The following is a 22,613-nucleotide window of genomic DNA, read 5'->3' on the forward strand; positions in this document are numbered from 1 at the left end:
CTTTGGCCACCTCATAAGAGGACTCCCTGTAAAAGACCCTGATGTTGGGAAAGATGGAGGGCACAAGGAGAAGGGGACGATGGAGGACGAAATGGTTGGACGGTGTTCTCGAAGCTACCAGCATGAGTTTGACCAAACTGCGGGAGGCAGTGGAAGACAGGAGTGCCTGGCGTGCTCTGGTCCATGGGGTCACGAAGAGTCGGACACAACTAAACGACTAAACAACAACAAACAACCCAGGTGAGCTCCGACCTGGTGGGATCCCCTGATAAACAGAATGCCCTACTGTTCACTCTGTCAGTATTTTCACTGCCACTATTGCAGAGGGTCACATGATCGGATGTTTTCATTTCTTAAGATTGTGTGTGTAAGTGGAAGTCAAGCTGATAATCTTCCACTCTTTGTTCCCTGTCTAGCTAGAAAGCTAGAGAGGATGTGTGTGAGAAAGAGCTCACACAGAATGCCATGTTTTATTTGTTTCTGCTGTAAATAATAAAATACTTGATGCTACAATTCCTACACAACTCTGCTTTCGCTGACTCTCCTTATAGCGTGCCCGTGTCTTTCAGATGTGTGCCGATGCTTCAATATGGGACTCCACCAGAGGGACCTCCCATCACACTCTACTCAAAAACATACACCCAGGCTTTGTGTTCAGCGGCACACCTCCAACAATGGCTTGTTCACCTACACTTTGGGATGTAGTAATTGAGGAAGCATGGGATGCAGGTGGCGCTGTGGTCTAAACCACAGAGCCTAGGACTTGCCGATCAGAAGGTTGGCAGTTCAAATCCCCGAGATGGGGTGAGTTCTTGTTCCTCGGTCCCTGCTCCTGCCAACCTAGCAGTTCAAAAGCACATCAAAGTGCAAGTAGATAAATAGGTACCACTCCGGCGGGAAGGGAAACAGCGTTTCCATGCATTGCTCTGGTTCGCCACATGACCCGGAAGTTGTACGCCGGCTTCCTCGGCCAATAAAGTGAGATGAGCGCCGCAACCCCAGAGTCGGTCACGACTGGACCCTTTACCCTTTTTAACTGAGGAAGCATCCCAGAGACAAAGAAAGGTAGCAAGGATTCCAACTCACCCAGTGCTTTCAACACTTTATTGGCATTTCAGCAATTCCAAATCTCAAGCTTTGAACAATGGTTTAGAGGCAGTTCTTGGTTCAACCCATTCGCCCTCTGCTTTGCTATAAAATGCAGATCAAGCTCAACAGGTAGAAACCCCAAAACCAGGTGGGTGGGAATCGCACTCGTAGGACGTATAGCTTCATACCTTTGCAGAAAGATTAAAATTATAGATATTGTATTTTACGGATGCAAATGAAACCCACTTTCTCCAACAATAAAGAGGGTAGGAAGAAAGAGGAGAAAAGAAACAGCTTTGCCATGTAAAACTCTAAACGAAGGAAGGATTCTGTTTTGCGGCACAGTTCTGAGGAGCGGGGCAAGGGCGGGCCTCCCACCGCAAGCCTCAAACACCCTGACAGCATCTCAGCAGATGGCGTAACGGACCAGGCGCGAGCCACGGATCTCTCGCAGTCTCTGGCAATGTCGCAATATGGTCAGGATGCTGTGGAAACGCTTGTCTGCCTTGAGCTGTGTAAATTCTTCTACGTCGGCCTCCACGATGAAGAACTGGCCTGCAGAGACACAATTCGTGTTTCATCCTGGTAGAGAGTACTTTCCCTTTCGTTTAATTCCAGTCCCACTTTTCCTTGGATTGGTTTTACTTTTTTCTTTTTTCTAAAAAAAAAGGATGGTTGTTCCCACTCAGAGATGGCGGGTGAGTAAGAAATCTTTTAAATATGTACAGTAGTACTGTACTTTGGAAGTCAAACAGCTTAGTTCCCGAACATTGCAAACCCGGAAGTCACTGTTCCGGTTTGTGAACTATTTTTGGAAGCCGAACGTCCGATGGGGCTTCCACAGCTTCCGATTGGCTGAAGGAGCTTCCTGCAGCCAATCAGAAGCCGCACTTTGGTTTTCGACCATTTTGGAAGTCGAACGGACTTCTGGAACGGATTCCGTCCGAATTCCAAGGTGCGTGTTTATTTTATACCCCTTGCCAATCCAAATGAATCTCAGAGCAGTTTACAAAAATTAAAAACATTCAATTTGGAAGGGGTGGGGAGGAACTATCAGTGATAGATACAGTATTTGGCCCCCAATACATGGGACGTGGGTGGCGCTGTGGGTTAAACCACAGAGCCTAGGACTTGCCGATCAGAAGGTCGGCAGTTCGAATCCCCGCAATGGGGTGAGCTCCCGTTGCTCAGTCCCCGCTCCTGCCATCCTATCAGTTCGAAAGCACGTCAAAGTGCAAGTAGATAAATAGGTACCGCTCTGGTGGGAAGGTAAATGGTGTTTCTGTGCGCTGCTCTGGTTCGCCAGAGGCGGCTTAGTCATGCTGGCCACATGACCCGGAAGCTGTACACCGGCTCCCTCGGCCAATAAAGCAAGATGAGCGCTGCAACCCGAGTCGTCCGTGACTGGACCTAATGGTCAGGGGTCCCGTTACCTTTATGCATACAAGCAGGATGGGCCCACCCAGCTGTCAATCATCTGACATGACATCAGGTTGACTGACAGGTGGCAGCAGGACTGAACGCTGTTGATGAGCGAAGGGGGCAATCTTGGGTTTGCTTCACCAGCAGTTATCACAGGCAACTTGCTGGCAAAGCAGTAAGTGGCAGGAATGAACCCCATTCCATTGCTGATGTCACTGATCACTTGATCAACAGGTGGGTGTGGTTTAGGGAAGAAATGGTCTTACAGGCCAACATGGACCCCAATGATCCAAGATTGGCCTGTCAGCCCACCCCTACACTGACTGGCAGCAGCTCTTGAGGGTTTCAGGCAAGAGTCCTTTTCCCAGACCTACCTGGAGGCCAGGGACTGAACCTATGGTTCAAACACATACTCAGGAGTGAAAGCTACCTTTTGTATTCTTCGTTTCTTCTTCCTTGAATCTGAAGAAGAGGTTCCTCACAGCGCCGGACATTGTCTTAGGCGACTGGTGCATGATCTTGTACTTGCTAACCACGGCCTTGTTGATTTCCTGAAGGACTGCATTGACTTGGTTGTACGTCAGGCGGCCTCGCATGTACCTGTGGGGAAGGAAGGAAACAGGTTCCCCTTACACGGCACAGCACGAAACAAGCAGAATTATGCCCAAACTTGCAGAGTCCCCACCTTTCTCGGATCAAATTCGTAATGGGAGATCACACGTTCGCCTACGAAACCCACGTTATCAAAAATGCAAGCACGAACACCTGCAGCAATGGTCAGGTGTGAAGCTACAAGGCTGCTTCACCTGGATCAGTGGCAAAGGGAAGGTTGCCCCTCTGCCTCAAGCAGCATTTAGTAATATTCTAGCATGCTGAAGGGGGGGGGAGAAAACATTGCTTAAAACTCTATAGTCATTGTTTGACCCCTCCAAGACCCAAAAGATATGTGCACACAGCTCTATATTAGCAGACCGCATACCTGCAGTAGAAAAGCTTTCACCCAAGAAGTATGCATGAGCTTAGATCTGCACCACACCTGGGTATTTCCCCCCTCTTCTTCCAGGTACACCCCTCCCCAAGGCAGCTGATCCTACAAGCGTTTCCAAGGTTAAGTCTCTGCGTGTGATTCAGTTTCAGGAACGCTGGAAGCTCCCCAAGTGAGACGAATGGGTCCACCTAGCCTAGTTCTGTCTACACTGATTGACAGCAGCTCTCCAGGGTTTGGGGCAGGGGTCTCTCCCAGGCCTACCTGGAAATCCTGGAAGCTGAGCGCTCAGAACATTTTTAAAAATACAGCCCCCAGGATTCTTTGAGGGAAGCCAATAGTGTTTAAAGTGGTATGGCACTGCTTCTAAAGCGATAGTGCAGACGGGGCCTTGATCTCTTGACTGGTCACCGGTCTAAGTGTGACTTGCCCCATGCTCAAGACCCCCCAAAACAGGTGTCCAAGATGCATACACGGGTGCATGTGCGTCCATCTATAGGCAAAGCCACAGTAACACAGAAAGAAGCTTGCCCTAGGAACCAGAAAGTCCATTCCTGCGTCCCATAGAATCAAGTCACGTGCAAAGTACATTAAACCAGATCTCCATATTATTTTGCTCTCCCTTCCCCATGTTCTCCTTTCCCAGCTCTGGAATTTAATCAAAAGGAGATTGGCCGGCAGCTGCCTGGAGAAAACTCAAGATGGGGGAACCTCACATTTCAAGCATTGCTAAAGTAGAAGGACAGCAAGCTAATAGATGAGAAAAGCTCCACCCACCCACGCAGAGGGGGGGGGGGGGAAGGGCAAAAACTTGGGAGTTGATATATGAGAATGCAAGAGACCAAGACATGCCTATGGCAAGGAAGAGAAAGCACACATGTACTCAGGCTAAAAGAAGTGGGAGAAGATGAAAAATAGAGATTATTGAAAAAGCAGGTGCTAAAAACTTTAAGAGGGAGGTGATATATTCTGTGCAGTTTAGCAGGGTATAATAAGCTCTTGATTCCGGCTGGAAACATGGAGGTCTAACACATAATAAGGACAGTAAAAATGGATGTGCGTTAAATAGCTAATAAGGTCCAAGTTTTAACAGAGTCCTGTAAACACAATATTGCTCTCCAGGGAATTGTACACAGGACAGGAGAGCGAGATTTGCCTCATCGTACCTGCTCAAAAGAGAAAGCCATACAAGAAAAGAACAAACACAGATTCTCTCTCTTGGAAGCACATTAGAAATATGAAGAGGGTGGGAAAATTCTGGGTGGCAGAAAGGCGGTTCTTCCCCATTTAGGCCTTTGGGTAAGGAAAACAAATCGTTCTTCAAGACATACATTCAGTTTTTCACTTCTCCTCAAAACAGTGAATTGTCATTGCACCCCTGGGCTTAGAAGGCATTCTGAACAGGGCTAACTTCAAGAAGGGCCATTGAAATGTTACTCCATAGGGGTAAGCCAAGGTTAGATTACTGCAACACATTATACATGTGCTGCCTCTGAAGATGGTTTAGAAACTTCAGCTGGTGCAGAATTCGGCAGCCAGGTTGCTTACGGAGGCAAGATGGTTTGAGCAGAAAATGCCAATTGCACTAGCTGCTAATTACCGTATTTTTCACTCTATAGGGCGCACCAGCCCATAGGGCGCACCTAGGTTTTTTGGGGGGGAAATAAAGAGGGGGGGAAATTATTTTTTTTCCCCAGGCACGGGGCTGGGGGGGGGGGGAAGCCCGAGCTTCCCCCGACCCCAGCCCCCAGAACAGGCTGCTATCCGCAAGCCTTCGGAGCCCAGAGGGAACTGTGTGCTCCCCGGACTTCGGGAAGCAGGCTGCTATCCACAAGCCTTCGGAGTGTGGCGGGCACTCCCACTGCGCTCAGAAGGCTTGCGGATAGCTTCCTGAAGCCTGGAGAGCGAGAGGGGTCGGTGCGCACCAACCCCTCTCGCTCTCCAGGCTTCAGTGAAAGCCTGCATTCGCTCCATGGGACGCCCACACATTTCCCCTTCATTTTTGGAGGGGGAAAAGTGCGTCATATAGAGCGAAAAATACGGAAGTTTCCGGGCCCAGTTCAAAGTGCTGGTTTTGACCCACAAAGCCTTAAGCAGCTCAGGACTGCAATACCTCAAGGACCACCTCTCCCCATATAAACTGAGCTGGACCCTACTACCATCAACCAAAGCCCTCCTTCGTGTGGCTTCTCCACGTGAGAAATTTAAATAAATAGATAAAAATAACTTTTAAAAAATCGTCCAATGGAGGGGCTGTGCTACCCTTACGCTTTTACCCAGGCCATGCATCCACAGCAGTGAACAGAGGAAGAATGACTGCTGGTAAGAGCACAGAAAGAAAAAACACCATGCGCACCTTCAGCAGCAAAACTGGATGCCTTCATGTGCCCCAGCTGCAACAAAACATGTCTCTCCTATATTGGTCTCTACAGCCACAGCAGGCGCTGTAACTCCCCAAGTTTGACTTCACCTCCAAAGGCACACTCTTCCATTGTCTCCCGAGACAGCCAGATGACAACATACCATCAACAAGGACAATACAGATAGATACACACACACACACACACACACACACACACACAAAAACCCTCCCTAATTTTTCAGATTGTAATTGTATTTAAATGGTTTTAATACTGCCTTTGTTATATTGTTGTAAGCTGCCCTGGGAGCACATGGTAAAGCATGGGTAAGGAATCCAATAATACATAAGTCTGCAGATCCACTTCTCATACCCATAAATGGTGAGGGGCATGTCAGCAGTGGCAGGCTCAAGCGGCCTTTCAACCCCCGTTCATGTGTTCTTTGAATGTGCAGTGGTGGGGGGCTACCTGGACCCCCCCCCCAAAGACAGACAGAAATGGAGGGAAAGGAATGCCAGGGAGCCTGGAATGGACACGGCAAATTGCAACGACAATCGTGGGAGACATGAAGGCATCTAACGCTCCACTGTCCTTGACTTGGCTGCACCAGAAGAAACGAGGGTGATTCCTGCTAAATGAAAAGAGAAGAGGGCAGAGGGGTTGGGGGGGAGGCAGAAGGAGCAGCACTTTCTGAAAGGGGAGCCGTGATTAATTCTGTCTCATTAATTGCCTCGTCCTGATGAGTCAGACGCCGCCGTGCAATTTGTTCATTACACAGAGGACCCCGGAGCTCGACTGCATTAACTTTTCATTCAGCTCGCTATTACGCCAAAGAAGATGCGGAATAAATTAGGGCCGCTTTTGTGAGAAGCATCTGCTCAGGTTACAAAACCAAGAGCCACCAGACAGAAAGCCAAACACAAAAAGGAGTTCAGCTGCCGATTACGTTGTATACAGTCATAAAATTGTAGATCCACCCAGTGGATCATCTGTTACAACCCCCTGCAAAGCAGGAATATGCAGCTGTGCCACACAGGGATCAAACCTGCGACACTGGGGATATCAGCACCATACATATATATAACGAATTTGTGATTTCCCAATATTTTTTATTATTATTATTTTTACACACACTTGTAATCCACTTATGGATGACTGCTCTCTTTGTCTTGAGGAGGCAAGGGTGGTTAAAATATTTTCTCCCCTGTAGTGCTGAAGGAGGACGTTGGAAGAGTGATGCTCAGTGCTTTGCCCAGATCCCATGGAAAAGCAACATGTGTGGGAACAGACTTTCTGTCTCTTGGGAGATGGGCAGATCCAAGGGAGGGGGGGCAGATGGGGTGCTCCTTCAGAAATTCAAATGTGCCCACAGGCCTGAAGAGGCTGGCAACCGCTACTCTCTGGCAGGTAAAAAAGGTAAAGGGACCCCTGACCGTTAGGTCCAGTCGTGGCCGACTCTGGGGTTGCGGCGCTCATCTTGCTTTATTGGCCGAGGGAGACGGCGTACAGCTTCCAGGTCATGTGGCCAGCACGACTAAGCCGCTTCTGGCGAACCAGAGCAGCGCACGGAAACGCCGTTTACCTTCCCGCCAGAGCGGTTCCTATTTATCTACTTGCACTTTGACGTGCTTTCGAACTGCTAGGTTGGCAGGAGCAGGGACTGAGCAACAGGAGCTCACCCCGTCGCGGGGAATCAAACCACTGACCTTCTGATCGGCAAGTCCTAGGCTCTGTGGTTTAACCCACAGCGCCACCCGCGTCCCTTTTTCTCTGGCAGGTAAAACTTGGCTACTCTTTTCTCCGGTTAAGGGTGGGGACTGCTTACTTACGCAGGGATGCTTTCAAACTCCTCTTCCGTTAACAAGGCTGCTTGTTTGATGCATCTGGACTCTTTTGCTGGCTTCTTCCCACCGGCAACCTCAGCATCTTTGCACTGTGCTTCATCCTTCACCGTGATGCCCTGAGTGCTACAGAGGAAGTGGGAGGCAGAGCCGACAACGGAAAGCTTATCACGCAGGAAGCTACAAGCACCCTTGACAAGTTCCCTCTCTTTGCCACTTCAGATAAGTTATAGTTCATCTACCCTGACGGAGGCGGCAGATACAACAAAATGCGCTGCTTCCTTTCCTCCTGCCAATTTTTCATGGCAGAGCTGTTCAAGACATGACTTTTTTGAGAGAGAGATGGGGAGGGGAAAATACAGAATAAAGTGCCAGTGGCCTAAGAAAACATTAAAATGAACAACAGAAAGCTGAACCAGGGATAGCACCCATCTGATTCAGATGCCACTACAAAATAAGGGTTTTTGGCTGCCAAACAGAGTCCAGAGGGCACGTAGTGGCACTTGGCAGAGTGCTGGGAAAACTCCCTTAAACATGGTTAGCTCAACAAGATTTGATGCTTAACTGTGGTTTAGATCAGGGTGCCTTGCAGATGTGGCTAGACTGCAAGCTGGGTGGCATCCATCTGTCTCAAAAGACAATGGCGTGCACCTCCGTGGGTGAAGTCAAACCCACAGAATCGCAGCGTCTGCTGTGGCTGCAGACACCGGTAACTTATAACTGCTGCCTCCTGCATTGTTTTTGCTGCATTAGCAGCACCAAAGTGACCTCCCTGGGGAGCAAGCCTGGGCAGTGCGTAAGGAGGTCCTGGGCTGCCCAGATGGCAAGACCGGCCTCACTGGTGTGGTCCAAAGGAAAGCAGAGCAATGCGTTTGGCACCAGCTTGGCTGCACATCTTTGAGTCCATGACCTAACATAATAAACCCCACCCTCAGGTGTTCATACTCGAGAATTTCTATTTTGAAGTCAAGGAACTGCACAAATGGTATGAATGAAGAAAAGTCATGTTCTCATGCCTAGGTCTAAGATATACTCTGGGATAGTTTGGGTATATTAAAATTTGCAAAAGTAAGAGGCAATTCATCTAGCAATCCTTTTTACTACTAATACATTAAGTCACATTAAAAACCAGTTCAACCAATAGGAACATCATTTTGATATCATACTTTATTTCTGAACACATCAATTGTTTTTCAGATGGGTTATAATCTCTTCGGTTTCACAAAATCTCCAATAAACTGTATTTTACCCCAGACCTTATTCGGTATGTAACAAAAGCAGAGAGGCTGCTTTTCAACAAAGCTGTTCTGCCCTCATCTACCTTTTCTAATTATATTTGTGATTTTAATCATATATGCATGTCACATCCCAAATCCTTAACTAGTCTCTGAGTGATGGAGGATTTTTCCTTTCCTGTTTCTAACTGCTTTGGGGGCTGCTGTCAAGTGTATCTTCTAAAATGTCTGCTTCGACCATTAATACTGAACATCGCTGGAAGAGCACACGGCCGAATCCCAAAGTATTGATGGCCTCTGCTTAAAGAACTGCGAAACCTGCCTTGGCGGCAGGAAACCTACCTGCTTGGGATTGCTCTGGGCAGGTGAATAGGCATGTTTTCCTCAAGATGCTGAGCTTCATTGTAGTACCTCTCAATCGTTTCCTGGAGCTCCTGGAGTTTGATGGATGTCAAGAGGAAAGGTTTGGGATTTTTTGCTTTTATGAAAAGGGAACCCTGACCCCTCGTGAGCCTCAATTACAGTCATACCCATTTTTTGGGGTTGCGGACTGCCGAAACCTGGAAGTACTGGAACGGGTTACTTCCAGGTTTCGGCGGTCGCACATGCACAGAAGCGCTAAATCGTGCTTTGCGCATAAGTGCCGAATCGCAACCCATGCGTGCACAGATGCAGGTTGCGAACGTGCATCCTGCATGGATCACGTTCGCAACCCGAGCATCCACTGTACTAGGGTTCTCATTATTTTTAATGATTTGAATATTTTTGCATGTTATTAAAACTTGTTTGTAAAATATCAGGATGGTCACACAGCTTTAATGAATATGGTAATACAGGTCATTAAACAAAGAGGGGAAATGTAATCCCTGTGAGGTTGGGTTCAACAAACAAAAGATGTATAGCACGAGCTGGACCACAGATCGAAAAACTTTGCATCTTTCAAGCAACCCCCCCTCCAAGGGAACGCCTCACCGTGGCAACAGATTTTGTAAACATCTATCTTCTCGGCTACCACTGCATCAACACTGAGCAGCAAATAATCCTGTCAGGATCTGTCATCCTGGAAAAATTTCTAAACACAGCCTCATGAGAAATCCCCTTTCTCGGATCCTTACACAGCAGGCGATACAAAATCTAGGGTTCGCTGTCCCCTGAGGTATTCTGCTTTCATATGCACCGCCTCAGATTTGAGAGAACACCAAGAATCTTCCACGGTTATCAGTATTCCAACGGCACAGTTCGGAAACGCAATCTTGGCTAAGGCCAAGTTTAGTGAAATATCTTTGTGACTCGTGCTTTAAATTAATTTAACCATGCTGTGAGTGAAAGACTCTGAATGATTCCCATATGCCTTTTGAGTGGTTCTGGAGTGGATTCTCTCTCTGATTAGCTCTTTTTGCAGCCTGAAATTCAAAAACGAGCTTTCTAAAGAAAGCGCGTACAAGGGAAAATAAATCCTCATATCATTTCAGCCTGCTGTGCTTGCATGTATCAAGCCACACATAGGGTTGATGTACCCAGCGCTAAGAGGAAAGCTTCACCTGGAGGTGGGAAACTATTTTCCGCCTGGGGGGCCATATTCCTATTAGGGCAACCTTCCGAGAGCCATGTGCCAGCAGTGGGCGGGGCCAGAGGAAAATGTGGCGGAGCCACACATGTAAATTTTACCTTTTAAGCCTAGTTTCTACGTGCTCCTCTATCCGCCATCAAGGCAAGCAAGAATTCCAGCCAGGGGAAAGGATCCGGGGTGCAAAGCAGAGCCCGTGAGGGAGAGTGCGGCAATCACACAGGGTCCCTGGACGTTTGACGGTCTATTGATCCCTGTGCCACCACTGTGTTCGCTTCCCCGCTGCCACCAACCCGTTACTCTCGGGTACACACTGAGTTCAGACAGTTGTTAAAATTTAATCAAATAAACAAGTTTATTTTGTAAGCATTAACAAGTATGGTTTCTCAGTTAATTTTCTTGTCAGTTTCTTATCCTTAGTTTCTTTACTGGCCTATACCTTCCTAATAGCTTCTGACGGATTATCTCAATTTAACAGTTTCTCTCACATCAGACTAGCCCAGCCCACAGATTTATCCTCCCTCTCTCTTCTCTCACTCCAGACTGACTTCTTAACAACTCTAACTCCTCCCCTTGGGTTCCAATAGGTTAGTCATTTTTACAATTAGTTAACCCTTTCCTTATGAACCCAGTATGATGTCACACACCTGATGTCACACAAACGCTAGAGAGTTTCAAGGGATGTGGAGGGCCATATCTGGCCCTCACATCATGGTGTTCAGTTCACCATTAGGTAGGCCTAATTTGATAAAACGATCCTGAATTACCTCAATAATATTTAATGTTCAAAGCACCACACTTCAGTCATAAAGCTTTCTGGGCACATCCTTTGGCACAGGAATGTTTTAAAGACTACAGAAGCAGACCTAGAAACGGCTTTTTTGGCTGCACACATTTTTAACACAGAATACCATCCACTTTTTAAAAAATAAAAAATGAAACTACCCACTTACTAAAAAATAAATAACATTGGAAATCCATCCATGGGCCACTTGGTTGTGAACCACAGCCTGTTTTTCCAGTGCCTGTTTCCAGTTAGCTGGGGCAGCCCCCCCTCCTCCCCAGTTTTATTTTTAAACAAATGTGAAGAAAGCATGTTTTTCTTAGACAAAGAGAGAAAACACAACTGACAGCACACAACAGCATCTCTTTGCAGGGCAAGTGCCTATCAGATCGTTCAAGTTGATCGTATCTGATGGGCTATGAAGGAAATGAAAAATGGATGCTTACACTTACCGTTCTAGCATTTTAAGCAACATTTTAAACTGCTGTAAGCCACCCTGGGATTTCAAGGTGAAGGGCAGGTTATAAAATAAAATATAATAATAAAGGAACAGGCACCAGGATTTTACGAACAATCCCCTGCCTCCCTGGTAGTATAAGATGCTTATCAGTTCAGTGCGTGGAGTGGAAGCATGGCTTGCTTCAGTTGCACCAAACGGCTTGCACTGAAAACCGCTGCTAAAATGAAGGAGAAAACCCCCAAACCACTTGGCACTATGGGAGCAGCAAAGCCCTGTGTGCTGTGGTTCCCAAGCACCCACAACAAACCAGCTGTTAGATGAAGAAGAAGAGTTTGTATTTGATATCCCGCTTTATCACTACCCTAAGGAGTCTCAAAGCGGCTAACATTCTCCTTTCCCTTCCTCCCCCACAACAAACACTCTGTGAGGTGAGTGGGGCTGAGAGACTTCAGAGAAGTGTGACTAGCCCATGGTCACCCAGCAGCTGCATGTGGAGGAGCGGGGAATCGAACCCAGGTCACCAGATTACGAGTCCACCGGTCTCGTAATGGGGAAGTGAGTGGGGAAGTGAACCTGGAGAAGAGGAGGTTAAGGGGTGATATGATAGCCATGTTCAAATATATAAAAGGATGTCACATAGAGGAGGGAGAAAGGTTGTTTTCTGCTGCTCCAGAGAAGCGGACATGGAGCAATGGATCCAAACTACAAGAAAGAAGATTCCACCTAAACATTAGGAAGAACTTCCTGACAGTAAGAGCTGTTGGACAGTGGAATTTGCTGCCAAGGAGTGTGGTGGAGTCTCCTTCTTTGGAGGTCTTTAAGCAGAGTCTTGACAACCATATGTTAGGAGTGCTCTGATGGTGTTTCCTGCTTGGCAGGGGGTTGGACTCGATGGCCCTTGTGGTCTCTTCCAACTCTATGATTCTATGAACCCGGTTCACCAGATTACGAGACTACCACTCTTAACCACTACACCACCCTGGCTCTGCTTGGGAAGCTTTGTACAACAGACTTTGACAGGTGGGTTGGCCCAGCCACCAGCCAAGGTTTGCCTGTAGAGGTGCGGCCAGAAAAAGATATGGGCCCCCGGGCCAAAATGGTTACCCCACCCCTGGTCTGCAGTGAGTGACAGCGACTCTCCAAGATTACAGGCAGGGAACATATCCTAGGCCCACCTAGTGACACCAGGATTTGAACCTGGGACAGATGCTCTGCCATAAGCCATGTCCCTGAGGCTACTGTGTTTCAGGAAGGGGGCCTTTTGCTCTCCACAGGTGCCCAGGGCCTTCAAAGAGCCAGCTCCTCAGTCCTGTTCACCGAGTCCTTCTATGCTCTTCCTCACACATCACCTTACGTACTCCCCTCCCAAAGCTCAACAGGTTTCCCCACCTTGTTGGGGATAATTCAGACTGAAACTCTCAGGTGTGAAAAAAGGTTATTTATGTATAACTACCGCAGCCCGTGTTTTGTTAGCCCAGAAATGGAAAACGAGCAAGGTTCCCGTCTAAAGAAGAATGGCAAGCTGACGGAATACGCACAGCTTGTAGACCTAACATATAGAAAAAGAGAACAAGAAGAGAAGATACGTTTAGAGAAGATTGGAAAATGTTTATTGGGGGATTGTGTACACTTGAAAACGTTGGCAGCGTTAAGATAAATTCAACAGCGATGGATGTAATAATGAAAAACTGAATGGTTTAGTTTATGTAAAGTATGCAGGGATTTAAGATATGCAAAATGAACCATGGAAAAAGAAGAATGGAAGTCATTGGTATTTTATAGATGTTTAAATGAGTATTTTAAATTGTAAAACAGAAATATTGTGTGTGTGTGTGTGTGTGTGTGTGTGTGTGTGTGTAGATAGATAGATGATAGATAGATAGATAGATGATATAGATATGTATGTATACATATATGTACATATATATATATATATATATATGACAAGTTTTCCCACCTTGTTTATGCAAACTAATTTACACAAGCATGGAAACATCTCAAATAAGCACCAGTGGATCCTCATTTACAACGCTGGAGAGATGCCCCCATTTAAACAAAAGTCCCCTTCGAGCATTGATTACCTTGAGTTGACTCTGCTGGTTCTCCTGATGGTTGACTTCTGTCTCCAGTTTATTGAGGATGTTGTTTAAAAGAGATACCTCATGAATTATCTTGCTAAGCACCGTCTTCAAAGATGGTTCCTGGTCTGACAAATAAGGAAGGCAAGTCATTGACATGGAAAGAGAGGAACTTCCCACAGGAAAATCCATTGTAGGTTAAATACATACTTCTCTTTCCCCTTGTCACCACCAGAAATTCCCTTCGTTCCTGCTCTGTCACCTCCTAAAATTCCACACCACGACAACTACCCTTCTCTCAGGAGGTTGTGGACTCTCCTTCCTTGGAGGTTTTTAAGCAGAGGTTGGATGGTCATCTGTCACGGATGCTTTAGCTGAGATTCCTGCCTTGCAGGGGGGTTAGACCGGATGACCCCTGGGGTCCTTTCCAACTCTGCAATACTATGATTCCCAAGAGTACCCCAACCTCGCTTCAGCCTCTGGCAAATACATCCACAAGTCACTTCTTATTGTCAGTTTAATCCGTTTACAGACAGCATTTTCCTTAAAAACATTGTGCTCAAAGTGGTTCGCGAAAAAGAAATAGCATAAACACGACACCGGTAAAGCAACCAAAATAAAATCAAAAAATCCCTACAGCATAAAGCTAACGATTAAATAATTACCGTATTTTTTGCACCATAACACTCACTTTTTTCCTCCTAGAAAGTAAGAGGAAATGTCTGTGCGTGTTATGGAGGGAATGCCTACAGGTGGCATGCCTACAGATTTTCCTCCTCTAAAAACTACGTGCGTGTTATGGTCGGGTGCGTGTTATAGAGCGAAAAATACGGTAACACCTTATTTAAAGTTTAGCAAATAATTAAGCGGGCATAAGGCCTACCAATAGGAGGTCAGTTCAGAATAGCCATAAAAACCTAAGAAGAGCCCTTCTGAATCAGGTCAGAGGCCTCATCTGTTCCAGTGGCCAGCCAGATGTCTGCACAGGGCCTTCAAATTCCAAAGCGGCACCAAAGCACTAGTGCCTAGTAGAAACCCTGTTTCTATATATCCTTTCTGCTGAAAGCATCAAACTGGTATGCAACCTTATGGCTACAACATCCTACAAAATGAAGTGGAGGACAGCCTTGCTGTGGAGGAGATCGCACCCAGCAACACAGTTCCTTTTTCCTCCTTAAAAAAAAGACGATGACGACCCCCAAAAAATCCACAAATTGCCTGGCTAAATGTGCACTCCAGCAGCACAGGAGACGGGCAGGCACAGCAGCGATCAAGGGCACAACCTCTATTGTTAAAGGCTTTGAGACACAGCTGCATGTTTTTCTTCCTTTTGTATCTTGCTAAGAAAGAGCATAGGACACAGAAGACATGCTTGTAAAACCGAACATCTGGATTGGTGAGAACTCCTGCACAGCGTAAGAGGAAACAGCCACAGATGAAAAACGGACTTTGGAAAATGTTCTCAAAATTATGCAGGCATGAAATTATGCAGGCATGTAATTGGCAAACCACATTCCATGTGTTTATTTAAAAACAAAACAAAAAACTATTCAAACCTAGAGGATGCCAGGCTTGAAAGACATTTAGTCCAGCTCAATAGGGTTATGTCTCTTACGTGCATCTCAAACTTTCATACATCTTTTGCTGAATCCATCTCACAAACTCAGCCCGTCAACACACATGCCCAGGAAACATTAAACCACCTTACCTATTTTTCTCAGCTGAAGTGACTTTTTGATATTTGAAATCTTTGTGTTCATGTGAGAACATAAGTCGTTAAAATCTGAAGTCAAATTATATTTTTCTGAAACAAAAAAAAAAGAGTAATAGTTAATTCTAAAGGCCACCACAATTAGCAGTTTTTATTCGGGGGGGGGGCAGGACAATTCTCCCCCTCCCTTTCTTTTAAGGTACACAACATTAAAGCAAATCAGCATGTATCAGAAACAACTTGACTGCATTCCCTAAATTAAAGCATTATAATACAGTGGTACCTTGGATTACAGACGCTTCAGGTTACAGACTCCGCTAACCCAGAAATAGTACCTTGGGTTAAGAACTTTACTTCAAGATGAGAACAGAAATCGCACAGCAGCGGCAGCGGGAGGCCCCATCAGCTAAAGTGGTACCTCATTTCAAGTTAAGAATGGACCTTCAGAACGAATTAAATTCTTAACCCGAAGTAACACTGTACCATTATTTGGGCTCAGTGGTTAGGGCACTCTGCCTTGCATGCAAAAGGTTCCCAAACTGAACCTCTGGCATCCCTTGGCAAGGGCTCCCTGACTGAAAACCCAAAAGGCGGCTGCCAACCAATGTGGGCTATATGAGCTAGATGGACTGACTCGGAATAGGGCAACTTGTTCTGTTCATGTTCTTGGTTAAGTTATTCAGCCATCCCAGATCTTCTTGGCTAGCAGGGATGGTGGCAGAGACCTGCTACCCTCCTCTTTTTTAATAGTGTTACTAGATCTTTTGTCATACCCTTTTGGGTGCCTGCCAAGAACATTCCTGTTCAGACAAGCCTAACCCAGGTGATTAGAAAAGTTGAGCGATTTAGCTCCTGCATGTTGTGAATTTGTCTTGATTTTGGTTTTTTTTTGCAATCGATTTTGAGGGGTGGGTTGTTGTTGTTTCCAAACAAGTGCTGGATAATTTTTTATCCCAGCTTGGATCAAATCTATGCTTCCAGGTGCCATAAGAAAGCTGCAGATAGTGCAGGATAGTACACACCCCAGAAATGATCTCTTTCAGCTTCTGCCTTCTGGAAGAAGATACAGGGTTATAAAGATTAGGACTAGCCGCCTGAGGAACAGTTTCTATCCAAATGCGATTTTGGTTTTAAACACAGTGGAAGGTAGTCTTTATGTGAGTATATTGTATTTAATTATGGGGTATCAGAGTTTTTAGGGGCTAACTGGCAGGGATAGCTGGCTTGTTGGTTTTTGAATGTCTGGTGTAGATTTTTTCAATTTCGTTGTTCTGTATGGGACAATGAAAATAAAGATTATCATGTTGTTGTTGTTTAGACGTGTCTGACTCTTCGTGACCCCATGGACCAGAGCACGCCAGGCACTCCTGTCTTCCACTGCCTCCCGCAGTTTGGTCAAACTCATGCTGGTAGCTTCGCGAACACTATCCAACCATCTCGTCCTCTGTCGTCCCTTCTCCTTGTGCCCTCCATCTTTCCCAACATCAGGGTCTTTTCCAGGGAGTCTTCTCTTCTCATGAGGTGGCCAAAGTATTGGAGCCTCAGCTTCACGATCCGTCCTTCCAGTGAGAGCACTCAGGGCTGATTTCCTTCAGAATGGAGAGGTTTGATCTTCTTGCAGTCCATGGGACTCTCAAGAGTCTCTTCCAGCACCAGAATTCAAAAGCATCAATTCTTCGGCGATCAGCCTTCTTATGGTCCAGGCGTCCAGCTCTCACTTCCATACATCACTAAAAGATTATCGTATCCAAAATAAAGTAAAGCATGTGTTCATTTACAACAGGCCTCCGGGAAAGACCCATGTATTCTCCCCGTCCTACCTGAAGGTGCTGGGGCTCGAACCCTATCCTGCACGCAAAGCAGCCCTACCACTGAGCTCCGGCCCCTTTGCCCGCATTAAGCCTCTGCCTCACCGTCATTCAGCTCCAGAGGTGCCTCCTCCTTGCCCTCCATATCCAGGCCCGCCGCAGAGGCGAAGACCCTCCTTCCCGCAGCGCCGCTAGAGGCTCTCTGGATTCAAACCGCCCGCGCAATCAGCTGGACGCGCCACGCCTCTCGCGAGAACAAGTAAAGTCTCGCGGGCAGGTGGCGCTGGCGAATCAGGGGGGGGGGGGTAAAAAAAACTTTTTCCGCCATAGAGCTTAAGGAAACAAGTAAGGCTAGAGCGACACATTAAGGAAGCTTACGGTGGAGCGACGCATTGTATAGAGATAAGAAAAGTGTAGAGTCGTACACGGTTCTGATTGGCATGTGTATTTTTTCTTTTTTAATTTAAACAACAATCCAGCTTCACAGGTGCTCTGCCACATAACATGAAAACGGTTATTATTTAAATCGGCTTCATCCAGGGCGTTTTATGCCCGCCTTTAGTCATCTGCATGCTTTGTTGGAGAACTCGGCCGTTTAGCGACCCAGCGAAAAACAATTTTAGTATTTTAATTTTTTAAAGTAGGAATACTTGGCTGCGCAACGTTGCTTTTCTATTAGTTTTGCTTTTCATTTGCGTTGGAATTATCTTATAAATAGGAGCCCGTTGCAGAGCCTCAGAAACCAAGGTTCAGTGAACTGCAGCTCGGAAAATAAGGGATATCCATTTGAATGGCGTTTTCATTTTTATAGGCTTGCTATTATTCCTATCGCATCAAGAATCTGGAACGTGTCACTGATGTCTCCAGCCCTGTTTCTACCCCTGCTTCGACCTTTCATGCCTCTGTGCCTATTTGTTCTTAGGGCTGAGTTTGGAGGTGCGGGAGAGGGTTGCACATTGCGACTGTTGAAAAGACCTGAATTAATTCCCAATTATTATAGCAGCAATAGAGACTATATACATGAGTCAAAAGCCATCAGGAACTCCCATCTCAAATAACCTTTGCTGTTCATCTTCTAAATGGTAAATCTATGGGTTTCAGAGTGAGAGCCCTCTATCCATTAGCTACTCTTAAAATCCTAGCAACCATAGATTTAATAACAGAATACAATAGAGATACAAGTTATAGAGATAAGACCCATCTCGCATCTTTTTCTGCTGTAAGAATCGCAGGACAGTACTTGTTGACACTTCCAGGTATATTGACATTCCAGGGATGTCAAGTGCTGACACCGGTCCTGAAAGATCTTCACTGGCTCCCAGCACATTTCCAAGCACAATTCAATGTGTTGGTGCTGACCTTTAAAGCCCTAAAGGGTCCTGTAGACCTGAAGGAGCATCTCCACCCCATCATTCAGCCCGGACACTGAGGTCCAGCTCCGAGGGCCTTCTGGCAGTTCCCTCCCTGCGAGAAGTGAGGTTACAGGGAACCAGGCAGAGGGCCTTTTCGGTTGTGGCACCTGCCCTGTGGAACGCCCTCCCAGCAGATATCAAGGCAGTAAACAACTACAGTGGTACATCAGGTTAAGAACTTAAATTGGAGCTCCGTTCTTAATCTGAAACTGTTCTTAACCTGAGGTACCACTTTAGCTAATGGGGCTTCTTGCTGCTGCCACCACACAATTTCTGTCTCATCCTGAAGGAAAGTTCTTGTGCTGGTCCCGAGGGTTAACCGTGCAGCAAGGTCCAAGGCCAGTCCGAAGTCGAGGGTGCAGTATGGAGGCTGTCCATCAAGGCTGAAGCAGGGTCCAAGGCAGGGAGTCAGGTGAGGTCAGGAACTCTGGCAGAAGAGCAGGACAGGAACAGGCCACCAACAATGTTGCTCCCACAACCTGGGACTGGGGCTGGCGGGCTATCTGCCCCGAGGCATAGGGCGGCCCCGGTCCACAGGTGACTCGTCTCTCCTGGCCTGGAGACGAGCACTCCTCCTGCGGGAACTTAGTTCCCTCTGCCTCTCTGCCCTGAGCCTCTGCAGTTCAGGAGAGGCTGGAGTGTTATCGGACCCAGTGGCAACTTCAGCTTCCTCTGACGGGGCTGAGAGTGGAGCACCTGCAGGCAATGGGTCCTCCATCACCTCAGGAGCCAGAGCAGACTCTGCACCTGAGGATCCAGCACAGGTGAGGACCCTTCAGGCTCAAGCCCCAGCTCCGGCTCAGCTGGTTCTGAAGGCAAGGACTCCTGTTCAGGCTGAGATTCCTCAGGTTCAGCCTCTGAGTCCGAACCCCAGGCCATCACAGTTCTTAACCCGAGGTACTATTTCTGGGTTAGCAGAGTCTGTAACCTGACGCATCTGTAACCTGAAGCATCTGTAACCCAAGGTACCACTGTATTTTACTTTTAAAAGACAACTGAAGGCGGCCCTGTTTAGGGATGTTTTGAATGTTTGATGCTGTATTGTTTTTAATATTCGGTTGGAAGCCGCCCAGAATGGCTGGGGAAACCCAGCCAGATTGGGGGGGGTTATAAATAATAAATTATTATTATTATTAAGTGCTAGACTCGCCCACATAGAAATATTAGTCTTCATACAGAATCAACGGTTAACGGCGATGTTCCATTTTCACCAAAAATGGTGGTTGTGTGTCACTCTCATTGATTTTTCTAAGGTTACTTGTCCTGAGTTCTGGCGACGTGTGGCTAAGAACCGGAAGTGAAGGTGTGCGTCTTTCATGTATCTCTAGGGAGGAGTGCTTGCAGACCAACTCCATTGAAAGTAACCCCCATAAGGAATATAAGAGGAGGCGGAGCCAAAGATGTCAGAAGGGTCTAGCTCAATGTTTGCAGGTGCAATTTCTGAGTTATGTTTGAAGCCCCGACTAATCTCTTCTTGAGTGGCAATGGGGGGCAGCTGTTCACAGAAGAAATCTAGGAATTTATCCTGTGGAATCATTTAGCAGCACCGCGCCCTGTTTCTTGCTCCCTCAACGTGGAAACATTTTTATGTGCTTTCGAAGTGACCCCATCTGGGGAAACGGCATAGAGAAAGGGGTCAACTGTACTCTTGCCTCAGTGCCACAAATCCAGTCTAGATCAGAGTGATCTGCACTAGATATTTAAAACAGTATCTTGTTTTATTTGTTATTTGTGATTTGCAGTTATATACATTTCAATAGGTTTAGTCATTATAACATTTCAAAACTCGACTTCCTTCCTCTTTCTGAGGTTCCTTAAATTTATTTTTTACATTTCCTGCATATTCTAAATTAACATGACTTATTCTTTTAGTCATCTACTTTAAATATACACTGTTATGAAACCACAGATTATTACAATAATCCTGCCGATGTCCTTATCTGTTTACTGCAAATAGACATTTAAAACAGTATCATGCGAACTTTCAAGTCATGGTTTTCTCTGCCCCCGTCCCAAGCCTGGGAACTGTAGTTTAAGGGTGCTGATAAGATTTAGGCCACCTGTGTTCCCTTCAGAGAGCTACAATTTCCAGAATCAACTGAGGAAAGGCATTGATTGCTAAACCGCTCTGAGAATTCTAGCTCTGCGAGGGGAGTAGAGTGTCCTAACCCCCGCATGAACTGTTTGTCCCTATCTGCAGATTGTGGTTAAAGAGAGAGATTAACCATGATCCCAGTGGTCCCAGCTGCATGTCAGGTCAAACCTTGGCTTAGCTGCCTGCCCCACAGTGCCATGCCAAAAGGACTGGGAAGGAACTAAGTGGGTGCCAGCTTGTCTCTCAGAGCCAGCGCATTACCATGGTTCCAGAAAGCTATAATTTTGCTTAATGTGTGTTATGTACTAAGTTGAATAGGATCCAAAATGCAGCAGTCTGATTGGTCCTAGAACAATAGGATCCAAAATGCAGCAGTCTGATTGGTCCCAAAACAATAGGATTCAGGATGCAGCAGTCTGATTGGTCTGCAGGAGCCACCCAATCCAGCTCCAGATGGAAGTGAATCCACAACCTGATTGGCCTACAGGAGAATTCCGGAATTAGCCAATCACGTGCAGCCTGTTGTGTAAATAATGTATATAAAGCAGATATTGTGGGGAAACTTCCATTCCTCCTCACCACTATGAGCTGAATAAAGAGCATGAAATCCACTCTCGACTCTGAGTATATTTCAGTGTGACAGGTGAAGCAGGTCTCTTGCTTCTCTCTTAATACGCTTTCTCTCCCATCCAGCCATTTCATTCTCTTTAAAATAAAACATCATGTAATTAACATTTATTTATTTATTTATTTATTTGGGGTTAAAAAGGAACTTATTTATCTATAGTCCAAATATTCCTGAAGCCCTCAAGACACTAAAGCAAAGGTGTTTGGAAAAAGGAAGTGTCATTTTATTTTTCAACAGTACATATGATGCCTAAGTTGTTCCACTGTTCACAAAAGCGCAAAGGACGCTATATGTATTGAATAAAGCAAGTAAAATGATTCACAGCATAAATAAAGCCTGCACCATATATTCACTATGATACACTTGCAAGTGGCTGTTCAAATCGTATTTGTTTGGAATGGTTTCTCAGTGCAGTCTCTAGAGATGCAGGATTCAGGTGTGTTCCAATCACTCCTAAAGTGAAGTAGTACAAAACACTTAACAAATCCCTGAATTGAATTGCAGTGTGCAGAGTTGCTCCACCCAACATAACACTCCCAGTCCAGCCAGGAGATTTCATATGCATTCTGGTGCTTTGAGATATGGCATGGGATTGATTCAGTGCAAACATCAACAAGGCAAGTGACTACGCATGGATCTCAGGATCGCACAGCCTTAATCCAGGCACTGCCTAGTGTTATCAGGTTTTTTACTGCTGGTCACTTCATCTTGCATGAAAAGCTGATGTTGGTGTGAATTAGATTATCAAAGCTGACATCAGTAGCTGTTTAGTTGTGAGCACAACATGCAAAAGTTTCATCCCTCCATGCCTAAGAGTCTAGGGAATGGTGGTACCATGTTGACATTCACATCTGAAAGCTGATAGTCCCAGGTGAAATTTGCAGCTGTCCAAAAACTCCACCAGCAAATGGCAACACACAGCTAAAATCTATCTGTTATTTTGCAGTGCTCACGTTCAAAGCAGTGAGAGAAGATTCACAAGATTCCTCTCTGACTGTCTTTCGCTGCTGAATGCTGAAAACCTTCTCCTGCATTCAGAACACCCAGCAGGCAAGGGAAAATACACTGAGTCCTTTAATAGTTTGAAAAAAATAATTTATGTTAATAAATCTAGCAAGGTTTGGGGAAGAGGGGAGAA

General features: G+C 46.1%; 1 protein-coding gene across 4 annotated transcripts; it reads right to left on the reverse strand.

Annotated features, from left to right (window-relative positions):
* Positions 1-1,060: 1,060 nt before the first annotated feature.
* Positions 1,061-17,584, reverse strand: SKA1 (spindle and kinetochore associated complex subunit 1). 4 transcript variants are annotated; one of them, XM_081930018.1, is made up of 7 exons: positions 17,353-17,484; positions 15,530-15,625; positions 13,825-13,949; positions 9,275-9,366; positions 7,686-7,823; positions 2,942-3,111; positions 1,061-1,644 (listed from the first exon to the last, which is right to left on the reverse strand). In XM_081930018.1, exons 2-7 carry the CDS (start codon positions 15,579-15,581, stop codon positions 1,496-1,498), a joined length of 726 nt encoding a protein of 241 aa, XP_081786144.1. In that variant the 5' UTR covers positions 15,582-15,625; positions 17,353-17,484; the 3' UTR covers positions 1,061-1,495. The 4 variants fall into 4 exon arrangements, with proteins under 4 accessions (XP_081786144.1, XP_081786143.1, XP_081786145.1 ...); XM_081930017.1 differs by having other exon boundaries at positions 1,062-1,644; positions 17,446-17,584; XM_081930019.1 differs by lacking the exons at positions 1,061-1,644; positions 2,942-3,111 and adding an exon at positions 6,178-6,487 and having other exon boundaries at positions 17,446-17,584.
* Positions 17,585-22,613: the final 5,029 nt, after the last annotated feature.

The sequence above is a fragment of the Podarcis melisellensis genome (assembly GCF_964234715.1).
Source record: "Podarcis melisellensis genome assembly, chromosome: 11".
In the NCBI taxonomy this organism is placed as follows: Eukaryota; Metazoa; Chordata; class Lepidosauria; order Squamata; family Lacertidae; genus Podarcis; species Podarcis melisellensis.